The sequence below is a fragment of the Erinaceus europaeus genome, chromosome 12, assembly GCF_950295315.1.
Source record: "Erinaceus europaeus chromosome 12, mEriEur2.1, whole genome shotgun sequence".
Taxonomy (NCBI): Eukaryota; Metazoa; Chordata; class Mammalia; order Eulipotyphla; family Erinaceidae; genus Erinaceus; species Erinaceus europaeus.
The window spans coordinates 67,003,599-67,018,796 of NC_080173.1; the positions used below are offsets into that span (position 1 = coordinate 67,003,599).

Below are 15,198 nucleotides of genomic sequence, written 5' to 3' on the forward strand. Positions count from 1 at the left end.
GAAGAAAGTCTGCAGGTATCTATCTTCCTCTTTCTCTCTCCCTATCCATCTCCCTCTCCTCTCTCAATTTCTCTCTATCCTATCAAATAAAATAGAGAGAAAAAAAAAAAAGAAAGGAAAAATGGTTGCCAGAAGTGGTAGATTCATAGTGATGACATTGAGCTCAGGGATAACCCTGGTGGTAATACAAAAGGAAAAAAAGTATTTATTTACAATTTAAAAAGATTTAAGAGTACAAACCATTCCTTTATATTAACTTTTTTAAAGAAAAATTATGTCAGAAAGTTGCTTTGATATTACATTTTTCTCAAATAATAAATACAAAGGCAAGTGACAAAAGTGCCAAATTTCACATTAGAATGGAATACAGATCATTAAGTCTACTAGAAAGTACTTTTGAAAAAACAATTTTTTAAAGGGGGGGAAGCAGATGGTGGCACAGCTGGCTGAGCACACATGTTACTATGCTCAAGGACCCAGGTACAAGACCCTGGTCCCACAGTGCAGGAGGCAAGCTGTGCAAGTGGTGAAGCAGTGCCGCAGGTGTCTTTCTTTTTTCTCTCCCTCTCTATTTTCCCCTTCCCTCTTAATTTCTGGCCGTCTCTATCCAGTAAATTAAAAAAAAAAAAGAATTAAATTTTTTTTAAAAGAAAGTACTTTTAATGTCAAAACATCTGAACAATAAAGTAACAGAGAAAAATCTAATGAACTATGCCAAAAATCAGTAAGAAGCATGTATACAGAAAATATAAAGGGGAAGAGGAAGGGAAAAGGCTACTCCAACACTTTTCATAGAAAGTGTAATCTTGCATATAATGTTTTCATTTAACTATCTGCAGTCTTTTCACTGAACTTAATTTTATTATGTTCTGCAAGGAATACAACATATATATGCTAAAGTCAAGGCCACTGTGTTTCAAACTTTTAGCTTCTGTAAGAAAACACCTTTTATTTCACAAAAGTCACTTTTCTATGAAAAGATACACATTCATTGATAAGTTTCAATAGTTGACGTCATCAGATATAATTCAGTCTTAAGTGGTTTCTAACTACCTCAGATATACAGATCTGGAGAGAGCAGTATGACACACCCAGTGACTAACAATAGGCTATAAATACTCTTTAAATAAGTTCTACATTACAAGTTTCCTCTACTAGAGAAAAACATTTTTTTCCTCCTCTTCTACCCTACCCAATCTTGGGCAAATATTTATTATAGACAATGCAAGGAAATATTGTTGAGTACCTTCATCATACTTGGTACATACCACAGCAATGCAATCCAGGATGTTAGGTCAAATCTAATGTGTCATCTAAAAGAGAGTAGCTCAGAACACTGTTACATATTTAATTACTTTTCCAGGGAACTGAGAGCAAGCAAAGCAGAGATGACCAATATATATTTTTTAAGGTTTGTGTCAATATCTTTAAAGTATATTACTACTTTAATTATAAGTAGATACAGTGGACTGGTGGGTGGCTCACCAGGTAGGGAAAATTGTATGAGGATGACAGTTTAAGCTCCAGGTCACCATATGGAAGCACCTGCTTGAGCAGTGGCATAGAACATCTCCCCCTGCCCCCGACATTATTATTATTATCATCATCATAATCATCATCATCATTATTACTATTATTACCACCAGGATTATTACTGGGGCTCAGTGCCAGCACTACAAATTCACCACTCGCATGCTGTCATTTTTGTCTTTTTGTCTTTTTTCTTTCTTTATTGGGGAATTAATGTTTTACATTAAACAGTAAATACAGTCGTTTGTACATGCATAACATTCCCCAGTTTCCCATTTAACAATACAACCCCCACTATGTCATTTGTCATCCTTCATGGACCTGTATTCTCCCCACCCACCCACCCCAGAGTCTTTTACTTTGGTGCAATACACCGATTCCATTTCAGGTTCTACTTGTTTTTTTTTTAATTAGATAGGACAGAGAGAAATTGAGGTAGGATGGGGAAACAGAGAGAGGGAGAGAAAGACAGACACCTGAAGACCTGCCCCACTGCTTGTGAAAAAACACCCTTATATGTAGGGAGTTGGGGTCTGGAACCCGGATCACAGATCCCCTGCAGGTGGGGAGCAGGGGCTCGAACCATTGTCCTTGTGCTTGGTAATAAGTGCACTTAACCTGGTCCACCACCACCCACCCGACCCCCCAACTTTATAATGTACTTTCGTATATAATTTTTTTTCTTTATTCTTGGGCTTGGGATTCATTTTTGTCTTCATGGACCTGTGAAGTTATATTTTTTTAATAAGATTTGGAAACTTCTGGCAATTTTTCTGTTGCACAAGCCTTCGTTAGAGCTTTGTTTTTCAGATAGAGACAGAGTAATTGAGAAGGAAAGGGAAGAGGGAATCTTGCAGCATTGCTTCATCACTCATAAAGCTTCCCCTCTGGCAGGTGGGGACTAGGGATTTGAACCTAGGTCCTTGCACATTGTAATATGGGCACTCAACCAGGTGCCATGTGGTACCTCCTTCATTAGAACCTTGATTTCAAGTACACGTCAAGTACATACTACACTTCAGAGAAACAAGTTTGCCCTACTATATCTTTCCTTTCATTTCATTTCCTTTCCTTTTTCCCTTTTCCTTCCTTCCTGCTCCTCTCCCCACTTCCACCTCCCCATAACCAGAACACTGCTCAGCTCTTTTTGGATAAGATAGAAATTGAGATGGGAAAGGAAGATAGAGAGGGAAGAGAAAGATAGACACCTACAGACCTGCCTCACTGCTTGTGAAGAGACTCCCTTGCAGGTGGGGAGTTGGGGTCTGGAACCCGGATCCATGCATGGGTCCTTGCACTCCATGCTATGTGTGCACTTAATTCGGTGCACCACCACCCGATGTTGCACTGTATTTTTCTTTTGGTATCTAACTTGGGATAATTTCTCTTGGTTTACCTTCAAATTAATTTTCTTCTGCAATTTTGAATCTATCCTGAAACTTACCCAGTGCACCACACCTTTACATACAGAACTTTAATTGACTTTTAAACATTTTTCATCTATATTCTTGAGTGTTTTGGATATATGAAAATACAGATATTATAAGTGTTTCAGTTTCAATATTTTTTACTACTTTGAGAGCTGAAGGCACTAAGTCATGTAAGATCCTCTGGTGGGTGACCCTTAAGTTTACAGTGGTTTTATATGTCATCATTATATAGATTAATGGAGAAAGCTTTGAAGATTTTTTTTTTTTAAATTCTTGTTCTGTGAAGATCTCTTCTCTCAGAGATGCTGCTCAACAACTTCTAGGTCAGGACCCAGGAAATAATAACTATATAGGGCTTTTGAGTGCCACATGTTTTTTGCACTACATTTAGTGTGGTAGTTCTAGATTAAAAATTCCTGGTGACAATATATAAATGAAATGATGTGGCTGTGTTTCAATAAAACATTATTTACAATAATAGTTCATGGTAGTTTGCTTACCCAATGCCCAGTTCTGTCTCCTGAACTCAGGAAGTCTCTGTATTATATTAACAATTCTTTGTATATCTAGCCAAGAAACTCTTTCAAGATAGTTAACTGAGGGAACTGTAAAACTTGCCTCATTTGTTTTCAATCTCTCAGGATCACTGTCTTTCATTCCCTTATGTCTAGTCACTTGAGCACAGATGGTTTATAGATTCTAACTGTTGGTTCAGGGAGAATGGTAAATCTGATACCTTTACTGCCATCTTATTTAGGAATCCCTATTCAAAATGAAGCCTTAAGAAGCACTCAGTGAAACTACAGAAAATTATCTTTACACACTTTTTTTTTTTTTTTTTTAAACATCAGAGCACTGCTTAGCTCTGGTTTATGGTAGTACTCTGCTCTGGCTTAAGCTCTGGTTTAGGAGTGAACCTGGAACTTTGGATCCTCAGGCATGATAAACTTTGCATAACCTTACCCTATATTTACATAACTTTGAGTGAAAAAAGATAGTACTAATGCAAAATTCAACATTAGCATATGCTGTATTCTTTTTATATATTATTCCCAAGATTTCTCACAATCGAGATATATTTATTACTGAGTAACAGATTCTTTGATGGCACTATACAGTAAAATTAGATTATCATCCATGCATTTAGCAGGCATATATGAATTAAGCAATTTGCTCAATTAAGCCATATAACTTGGGTGATATCTAACCGATCTAACTGTGATTACTAATTCAAAAGCATGATTTTTTTTAATGATCCAATCTAATACCCATAAGCAAATCTCATCCTATATAGTGACTTCTATAAGGCAAGTTTTTAAATCTATGATATATAAAAATGCCTCAATTTTACATAATTCCATTCAGCTCACGGAGGTAGGAGATGTGATCATAGCCAAGCACATAAAATTTGGAGTTTTTATTTACATTATATTAATATTGGGTAAGAAGTCTTAGTCTTGGTGTTTCAGGCAGGTCTCCTTTTCCTTCCTACTCAACCTTCTGTCATTTGCAGAATACTGTTTATGAGCTAACAGTGCATTTGTTATGATTAAAGGAATGGAAGGGGAGTAGGGACTCCTTGCTAAACATCCTGCTCTCCTACTTTCTTCTCCGTGAGACAGACTTTTTCCCATTTCTATTGACATCATTCTTTGTCTATTATAATTTCCTGAGTTTGTACAAGACTGCTTTGCTTGATCCACAGCTCCAAATAAAACAAAACAAAGAAGCTTGCAACACTTGTGAAGTTTACATTAGAGTACTACTGCAAATAGTTATATTTGAAAATACGTTTCAAAATATATTTATCAAAAGTATTCAAATCACAAGGGAGGTGACTCAGTGTTAGAGAGTAGAACTTGCATGCATAAGTCCCCAAGGAGATACCTTGTCACCATACCTTAGAGGTCAGTGCTATGGCTTTCATTCCTTCTCATATTTAAATAAGCCCCCCCCCCCCCTGCAAGAGTCTTACAGAGCTGGGGAGATAGCACAGTGGCTGTGTTCAGCACTTCATATAGGACTTTCCAGATTAGGACCAGCACCACAGATGAGTGGTGCTCTGGTAAGATAAGCAAGCAAACAACGTCTTCATGAAGTTCAAGAGGTTGTGCAGCAGAAGGGCACAGAACTTGTGAGCACAAAGTCCTACATAATACTCTCCTCTCAACCAATCTCTCTCTCTCTCTCTCTCTCTCTCTCTCTCTCTCATCCTTTCTCTCTCTCTCTCTCTCTCTCTGTCTTACTCACCTGTAAAATAAATAAATCAATTTAAAATAATGTTCAATTTGTGGAATAATAAGCAATTTTCAATATGAGTAAGTCAAACTTTTTTTTTTCTACCATCAGCTATGATATGCTCAGGTTAAAAGGTTGCAACTTATTAAATCATAAAAAATGAGAACTGGGCAGGAAGTGAAAAAGCAATACTAAATTCTTTTTAATGAGGCCTAAACCTGCACAGAAGATATAGCATTCTCTTTAAATTTGCTGCAGCATTAATTTTACCAATTTACTTTTGTTTTAATTATTACAGTTAGAGGATAAGCAAGTGTGTCCATGACTCTGAATGAAGTACCTTTCTATATACTAGAATGTGTAACTTTTGGGCCACTAAAGTAGTTCACTTGGATAAAGTGCTGTTTTGCCATGTGTAGAACTCAAGTTTGAGCATAGCCCCCACCACCCTGAAGGAAGCTTCAGTGCTATAGTATGTATCTGCCTATCCAAAACAAAGAAAAAAAAATGTAACTTTAAAACCCAGGTTAATCTTGTATCTCTGTACTTACTGTAAAGAATATAATGATTATTACAGGATTGCCTATATTAGGTATTTGTAATTTTAATCTAGTGAAACTATACCTATAGTAATACATCACAAATTAGTAGAAAACATTTTAAGTACATCTATCACTTACATAACAGATGTTGTAAATGGTCAAAGGAATACTCAGAAAAGACATTCCAATATTATGCCCATGAAATTTGATTATTTAAAATCTAACCCTTTGAGAAAGAAAGCTGTTAAAATATACGTATTATTTTACAGCTTTTAAAAGACTTCAACATATCTTCATTATAACAGTAGCTTTATAAGAGAAAGCATTTATTGCATCAAATCAAAGGACTCTGGGGAAGGATGGGTGGAAGAGAACTCTGGGGTCCTGATGCATAATGAAATTGTACCTCTGGTCAATGATAACACTATAAACAATTACCACCATCACCCCCAAGAAAAAATAAGAGTAAGCATTATTGTTAATATTTCATAATTCACAGGCTATTAAGAGTGAAGGTTTGCCCCACATCAAATCAATGGGGTTTACAGTTAATAATAGTTATATAATTTTCCCATATTTGGGAGCTACTCCCTTCCCTGATCCGGCTTTCTAGTCTTATTTCCAACTCTGACACCATCTCCCCAGACAATGCCTTTAGCCCACCTGCATGTTAGCTGTTGGGCTCAGGCAAAAATTAGTAAAATCCTGGGCCCCTTAAAATATACCTAAAATAGACCTGCTAGCTTTTTCCAAAATGGAGACACCAAATCTCATCTGCTATATTCTTACCTTTAGATTCCTGATTATTAAACAATGTGTTCTGCTTGATATCTTGATGCTTTTTCAGCCACCAAGTTGCAGATGCTACTATGATGCAAACCTGACTTCACTGGACAGACGACCTCATCAGTGTTTCCTCCCTTCCTTCCTTCCTTCCTTCCTTCCTTCCTCTCTCTCTCTCCCCCTCCATCCCTTCTTCCTTTCTTTCTTCCTTTCTTTCTTTCTTTCTTTCTTTCTTTCTTTCTTTCTTTCTTTCTTTCTTAGCAGAGAACTGTTCAGTTCTGGCTTATGGTGGTGCTGGGGGTTGAACCTGGGACTTTAAAGACTCAGGCATGAGAGTCTCTTCATAAACATTATAGTATCTCCCTCACCCTAAAGTCTCTTATTTCAATCTAGGACCATTATGTCTCTGTTTCTATCTTCCTCTCTGTCTCTCCCACACTGTCATCTTTGTGAATGTGAACTTCCTAAAACAAAATTTTGATGGTGTGATTTCAATACTTGAAAACAATATTTTTGTAATTGCTTGCAGCGGTTCTTAAACTGTGCACTTGGAAGTTATTTTCAGTTCTAAGAACTGGACAAAGATGAATGGAGCTGCTAAAATCAAGTGGTGTCAATGAGCTTACTTTGGCATAAAATAAACAAAGGATTGAAATAAAATAGCATTTGCTTTTTGTTCATATCACTTTCTCACATTTTGTGACCTGTCTACTGAACAGAAATAACGAAGAGAAAAATAGTATTATATCTGAAAGAGATAACTATACTTAATGCAATGCATAGCATATTCAACTACATTGAGAGGTAGAAAACTGTACATTGTTTTAATTTGACCTTATGCATATTTTTCCCCAATTGATATATTAAGAGTTAAGCATATGCTTGGATAACCTAGAACCTAACAATGCTTATGCATTCTGCCTCTTGAGCCAGAAAAATCACTTATACATGTACCCGTGGTGAAGGTTTTGTTAACTTAGTTATTGTTCTCACAGTTCATGCATAACCCTGCACTGATGTAACCATTTCACTTTACTATTTTTTTTTTTTAGCTAAAGCTCTATCTCCCAAATTAGACAATGTGTTCACAGAGAACAGAAGCAACATAACCTGAAAATTCAAATCATAAGTGCTTGGGCTACAGAAAAAGCTCACTTGGTAGCTTCCTTTAAATAAACATTTTGAATTTTTTTATCTTAATATTTACTTTGCATAGAGACAGAAATTGAGAGGGAAAGAAGTGATAGGGAGAGAGAAAGAGAGACATCTATAGCACTGTTCCACTGCTCTTGAAGTTTTCTCCCTGCAGGTGGGGACCTTGGGCTTGTGCATGGTAACATGTGCCTGGCTCCAAAATAGCTCACTTGGATAGTGGGCTGCTTTGTGATGTATGAGACCCATGTTCAAGCCTGGCCCCTGCTCACACTGAAGAAACCTTCAGGGCTATGGTCTCTCTTAATAATCTCTGTCTCTATAAAAAAATAAGTAAATAGCAGGGGGGCTGGTGGTGGCACACCTGTTTAAGTGCACATACTACAGTGTGTAAGGACCCAGGTTCAAGCCCCCGGTCCCCACCTGCAGGGGAAAAGCTTCACAAGGGGTGGATCAGGGCTGCAGGTGTCTCTTTGTCTCTCTTCCTCTCTATTACCTCCTTCCCTCTCAATTTCTAGCTGTCTCTATCCAAAAAATAAAAATAATTAAAAAATTAAAAAATAAAATAAAAAATAAGTAAATAGCAAATGCTTGACATATAAGTCACTCAACAAATACATGCTGAAAGGATCAGTGAATTTTGTTACATAAGAAACTGAGACTACCAGATTTTGTTACAAATTTGAAGACTCACAACTTTAAAGTCAGTAAGTTTTATATTTCTTATATAACATACTATAAACATAAAATAATTTTAGAGATATTTTACTTAATAAAAATTTGTAGACCCTAGTCAGGCAAGATAATGAATTTGATGCAACAGAAATCCATTTAAAATGTCAGTATTTCTTTTTAGGAAGTTTCTAAAAAAACAAGCAGTGCTCAAAGCTCCCAAGTTAAGAATCTAGTCAACTTGACAAAATTGAATACAACTGTAAACAAATTTTAATTCTATGACTATAAATGAGGTAGTAGATATTGAATAGTCTTTCTAGCCTTTTACAAAAAAAAAAAAAAAAAAAAAAAAAAGACTAGTGCTAGCCCTCTGTACATTTTCTTTTTAAGTGAAAAAAGAACTCAGATCAATCTCCACAAATGTTAGGGATCAGTTATAGAAGTGAGCAAGCAAAAAATCTGTCCAAGGTCCATCATTACTTTATCACTATAAGTAAAACTCTACACAAAAAAAAACCCAATGACAGTTTCCAATGAAATTGTTTAATTGCAGAGTTTATATCATGGCCAAGGAACATAAATAGTTTATCTGTAGTAAGGCTTATAGTTTACATTTGTATAAAATATCTTACTTGCTTTAGTCTGGTTATGCACAGCCTATTACCTGTGGACCAGAGGTAATACGAACGGTAGAGTTAGAATTCAGCATTTTAAGATGAAGTCTTTAATAACTATATGGAAGGAATAAAACAATGATGACTACTTACGGCCAGCAAGCAGGAACTGATAATATTGTACTGCATCTGCAGCGAGGAGCAGAGGGTGGTTTGCATTAAATGGTGGTTGCAATTCATTCCATTGAGGAGTTCTAAAGAAAGAGGGAGACTATTAATATTTAAGCTTAATTGATGGGATATAAATCATCATCATTGTCACCACTTATTGATATAATCTAGCACTATTTTCACAGTCATTAAAATGAACTTTTGGGGATGCTGAAACCTGAAACACAAAGTAATCTGCTTACAGAGAATGACGTGGTGGCTTTGAGTCACAGAAATTATATAGAACCAACATCATTAGTTTAATAGCAGAAGATGCTAAAATAAAATAGACAACAGTCAAAATACTGCGCAGAGAAGAGGTATAGAATTGATATTCCACAACTAAGTAGTACTATTTTTACTTAATTTCTGAAAATAGTTTGAGCTTTCTATTCTTAGAATATATACACACACAAGTGGTGGGTAGATAGAATAATGGTTATGCAAAGAGACTCTCAGGTCAAAGGCTCCAAAGTCTCAGGTTCAATCCCCACACCACCATAAGTAAGAGCTGAGTAGTGCTCTGATAAAACAAAACAAAAAACATGATGGATTAGGTAAAAATGGTTTTAAAACATAGTTGTATTCTTAGTAGACTTACTATAGAATTAGCATTTGAGTTTCAAAATAAGTCACTTATTTCAACACTGTACAGTAATTTTAATTAGATTTGCCTATTCCTAAGCTGCTTGATAAATAAGATATTGATCAAATCAATGTAGAGCAGCACAATAGTAGCAAAGAATGCTGGAGCCTACAAAAATCAATATAAGAATATTTTAAAATGTCAAAAGAAGAGGGATCATTTTCAAATCCATTTTTGTATGTTTCCCTGCATACATGTCAGGATCAATTTTTTTTTTCTTTTTTGCCACCACGGTTATAGCTGGGGCTCAGTGCCAACACTACAAATCCATTACTCCTGGCAGCCAATTTTGCCTTGTTTCCTCTCTTTTTTTTTTTCAATTTTTATTTGACAGGACAGAGAGAAACTGAGAGTGGAGGAAGAGAAAGAAAGACAATGGCAGACCTGTTTCACTGCTCATGAAACACCTCCTGCAAGTAAGGAGCTGGTCCTTGAACCTGGGTCCTTCCACATGCTGATATGTGCACTTCACTGGATGCACCACTGCCTGGCCCCCAGGTTCAATTTTTTCTATACCACTGCACACTATAGTGAGAAGGTTTTAGTCTAGAATTTACTTTTCTTTCTTTATGCTAACTAACAAGAGTTCAATGATCATGACTTTTAAAACAAACTTAGATTCCTACTAAACATTTCTGTAGTGCTTAGCCATCAGATTTTTTGTAATCTCTTAAAAGGAATTCTTCAAAAATATTTGTTCTTACTCCCTTTAATGGCTCTCAACACATTCTCTATTTTTTTAAATATTTATTTATTCCCTTTTGTTGCCCTTGTTGTTTTATTGTTCTAGTTATTATTGTTGTTGTTATTGATGTTGTTGTTGTTGGAGAGGACAGAGAGAAATGGAGAGAGGAGAGGAAGACAGAGGGGGAGAGAAAGATAGACACCTGCAGACCTGCTTCATCGCTTGTGAAGCTAGCCCCCTGTAGGTGGAGAGCCAGGGATTGAACCGGGATCCTTACGCAGGTCCTTGCACTTTGCGTCACCTGCACTTAACCCGCTGTGCTACCGCCTGACTCCCTCACATTCTCTATTTTCAGTGAGTAAACTGGTGGCTGCCTAGTATAAAGAGTTGGGAGAAGACATTTTAGAGTTATAAAAGGTAAAGTTAACGGAGATATTTAGGGAATCTTCTCCCCTTTTACCTCTATTTCCTGAACAGAATGTGTAATTATTTCATGATCTATGTATTTCAGAATGCTACTGAATATAACATTAGATAATGCTCAAGCTTTTATTTCTAATTGTGTTTGTACCTCAATTTTATTAGTTACATTATTGTATTTGAACATAATTTCTCTATGGTCATAGCAGACATTTTTTTTTAAATTTCTTTATTGGGGGGATTCATGGTTTATAGTCAACAGTAAATGCAATAGTTTGTGCATGCATAACATTTCTTAGTTTTCCACACAACACAACAACCCCCACTAGGTCCTCTGCTATACTGTTCCAGGACCTGAATTCTGTCCCCCTCCCCCAGCCACCCCAGTCTTTTATTTTGGTGCAATACATCAACTCCAGTCCATGTTTCACAGCAGACAATCTTATATTATAGTGCCCAAATTACTAGATAAGAAACTAAGAGTCAAAATTAGCTTGGTCAGAAAATCTTGGAGGAACAAATGATTTTCCACTTAAAAAAAAATGATAGGAGAAAAAAGAGTGTCTGCTAAAGAAAATACTAATGAGTATGGAGTGATGAAAAGTGACTGGTGCACAATTAAAATTCATTTTCAATGAGTTTTATGCGTGACCTATAACTAAATTAAAGAGTATGAATTATTGATACATACAATACAGGTTGAGTCAAAATCATTTTTCTAAGTGAAAGGAGACAAAAAGTATACACTCCATGAGTTAGTTTTTTTTTGTTTGTTATCAGCCCTGGCTTATGGTGGTGTTATGGACTAAACCTGGGATATTTGGTGCTTCAGGCATGAAAGTCTGTTTACACAACCAATGTTATTTCCCCAGTTCTCTGTTATTAAATGTATATAAAATTTGAGGGATGAAAATTAATCTACAGAAACAAGAACAAATCAGTGTTCAAATCAGTGTTGCCTGAAGCTCTTAGAATAAGGAAAGATTTGAGAGCAGTGGATGCATTTATCATGTTAATTATGGTAATGATTTCATAGCACCATACAGAGGTTATAACATACCAAAGTGTACAGTTTTTATATCTTAATATCAATAATAAAATTGAAAGTGAAAAGAAGTACTACCTAACCAAAGTCCAGCTGGCTCGAGGTGATGTCATCATTTCCAGTGGCGTGTCATCACTTATTTTAGGGGCAGTGCTGAGTGGTCGTGGCTCTATCATGTGCTCCACTAAGGTCCCATAGCAGCTAATAATGTACAGAGATTCCACTACAACTTGTTTGGACTGATCTGAAAACAGAAAAACAGAACCCAAATGTGTAATAAATGGCATAAAATAAACAGAGCATACTTTCCATGAATCATTGGTCCTGTTATTTGGTTGAGAGAAGAGGGCAGGTATTTTTTTCATTATGGTACTTACTCTTTGCCTAAAGGTTACCTCTTATAAGTAGTTACTATGAATATGAAAACCACTGTTACTGCTTTTTTTTTTATCTTAAGCAGTTTATTTCTTTAAAAAAAATTTTTTATTTATATAAAGGAAATACTGACAAAAACCATCGGATAAGAGGGGTACAACTCCATACAATTCCCACCACCAGAACTCCGTATCCCCTCCCCTCCCCTGACAGCTTTCCTATTCTTTATCGCTCTGGGAGTATGGACCTCGAGTCATTATGGGGTGCAGAAGGTGGGAGGTCTGAAGCCAGACCTTCCACTTTAAACAGTTTATTTCTATGATAGTAACAGTCTCAAAATTCTAATATAGTGAAATGACATTTTAGTCTTTTGTGTTTGTCTTCAATGTAACTTGTCCTAAGTTATAAAAAATGGATAACATCAAGTGGGACAGAGCCAGATTGAAAGGAATACTGTATGAACCAAGATTGGGTTACACTGAGTATGCCAACTCAATTGCATACAAGGTTCTTTGTATGCCTATGTCAGTTTAATGTCTTATTTACTTTGTCACAGAAGTTTTTCTTTATAATTTCGTGATTAAAACAAACAAATGAAAAACATACTGATTCTCCTCTCCAAATACTCTACCTTCTTTTCTCTAAATGGGATCATTCTGAAAACAAAGATAAAACACATTCTGAGATCTGAGGGCCATATATGGATCTAATCATATAACTTTATAAGGAGTACCCATATCCTCCTACCAACACAGGTCTAGTTCTGTATTTTGGATTTTACAGTAAAACAAGAAGCAGAGAAAACCACTCATGAATGCTGGGTGGGTCGCCTTATCTCTGTGCCAGAGGAATCAATTACAGCTGATTTGAGAACATAGCTAATGACTGGGACAGAAAGGAGTAGCAAGTTAAAAGGGTAATTAAAAGAGAAGAGAGAAACGTTTGAAATCAAGCTTCACAGAGGGTTTTAACGATTAACAAAAAGTCATTTGGATAGCACTGATAGCATCCTTAAAGTTAAGAAGGTTAAAAAAAAAAAAGATGGGATAAGAAAGTGGAAGGCTGGCATACTTTACTAAATCCTCTCCCACTCAGATAAGGAACTTGCTGAGACTGAGATCTAATTTCCAAGGAAAGAGTGACTGAAAAGTGAAAACAAAGGGAAGGGCTGCTGTCTGATTGTTGGTACTAAGCATAAGGGAGAGCGACTGTGCCATGAGCAAAACAGCCTGTGGAAGGACCTCACAAACAAGATAGTTTGTGACCTATTTTCACAGTACAAAAAAAAAAAAATAGGGAAGAAACACATGGCCACTGACTATCACTGTTGTCTCTACACAGAAGTTAAACATTTTAGGTATTGCTTAAGCAGGGATCTAAAAAAAAATGCCATCAACTTAAAGGATAAACCTTTATCAATAAAGATGTCCCTGGACCATGGATACAGCTCATCATTATAGCTAGCACAAGACTTGCATGACTAAGGTCCCAGGGGCTGCTGACACCACAATGTGCCACAGCTAAACAGCCCCAAAATACATCCTTTCTTTTTTCTTTTTTTCTTTTTTTTTACAAAGAGTTATTTATGAGTGGTAGACTATTTATCTTTCAGTTAATAAAATAGCTGAGTTTTTCTGTTTTCCCATCAGGGCTTTGCAGCCTCAGAGATTTCATTGTTTCCAACTCTTCTTTTTTTCTAGATATGGGGTGAGAGACCGAGAAGGAGAGAAACAGGAGAAAGACATGTCAAAGCTCTGCACCACTGTTCATGAAGCTTTTGCTATGTGTGGTGCTCATATGAGGTGGCAGGGGTCAAGTCCCAGTCATCATGCATGGTACAATGTATATCCTCACATATGGGCTATCGTCTGACCCCTGATTTTACTAACTACTAGAATACATGGGTTTCGGGGCCGGATGATGGCACACCTGGTTAAATACACACCTTAAAATCCTCAAGGACTTGGGTTTGAACTCCCGTTCCCCACCCATAGAGGAAAAACTCTGCAGTGTTGCAGAGTTTTTTCTCTCTGTCTCTCTCCCTCTCTATCATCCCCTTCTCTCTCAATTTCTGGCTGTCTCTATCCAATAAATAAATAAATATTAATGAAAAAAGAATACATGGGTTCAAACTTTAACACCATAGCATTTTTAACACTATAGCATTTTTGTTGAGATATCTAATTAAATTCAACTTATCTCAAGTTCTTTCCTAAAATAGGGACAATAAAGTTTTTCCTTCCTTTACCTAAGAGACAATAGCATTGAATAAGTTTGTGAAAATGTGAAAGTAACATGAAATGGTATGGAATTAGCAGCACTGAGAACAGGTATAAGCTGTCATAAAAAATAATTTTTTATGGTAAGAAGAAAAAAAAACATTTCCTCTTGAATAAACTTGAGTAGTTGAAGAAAGACATGCTAATTAAAAATAATAGGTTTCAGGTTGGGGAACAGCTCACTTGGATAGTGTGCTGCTTTGTCATATTCATGAGCCAGCATCAAGCCCAACCCCCACCACATGGAAAGAAGATTTGGTGCTTTCACTCACTCTCTGCCTTCTCTGTCTCTTTCTCTTAAAACAAAAGCAAACAAACAAAAATATTTCTAGAATGTAGGGTTGAATATTATTCAAGGGGAATTTCCATGAGTTTTCTTAAAGAACAAAAATTACAAGTAGTTATGTTTAAGGTTCAATCAAGATACCTACCTTTTTCTCTTTTCAGACTCGCATTGTTTGCAAACCATGATCTGGATGTCCCAAAGACTGCAGCCACACAAAATTCTCCACCCACTGATTTGCTTGGTGAAATTTGCGGAGGTGGCTTAACTTTGCTTAAAAAGAAAAAAAAA

The 15,198-nt window shown here is 36.2% G+C and overlaps 1 protein-coding gene across 12 annotated transcripts in view; it reads right to left on the bottom strand.

Moving 5' to 3' along the window:
* The window catches only part of BCAS3 (BCAS3 microtubule associated cell migration factor), a 654,611-nt gene that overhangs the window by 370,622 nt on the left and 268,791 nt on the right, over positions 1-15,198 (bottom strand). For all 12 annotated transcript variants that reach the window (XM_060203882.1, XM_060203884.1, XM_060203878.1 and 9 more), the window contains 3 exons: positions 15,056-15,180; positions 12,049-12,214; positions 9,118-9,218 (listed from right to left, as the gene is read on the bottom strand). In XM_060203882.1, coding sequence (XP_060059865.1) covers positions 9,118-9,218; positions 12,049-12,214; positions 15,056-15,180 — 392 coding nt within the window. The remainder of the gene's footprint in view (positions 1-9,117; positions 9,219-12,048; positions 12,215-15,055; positions 15,181-15,198) is intronic.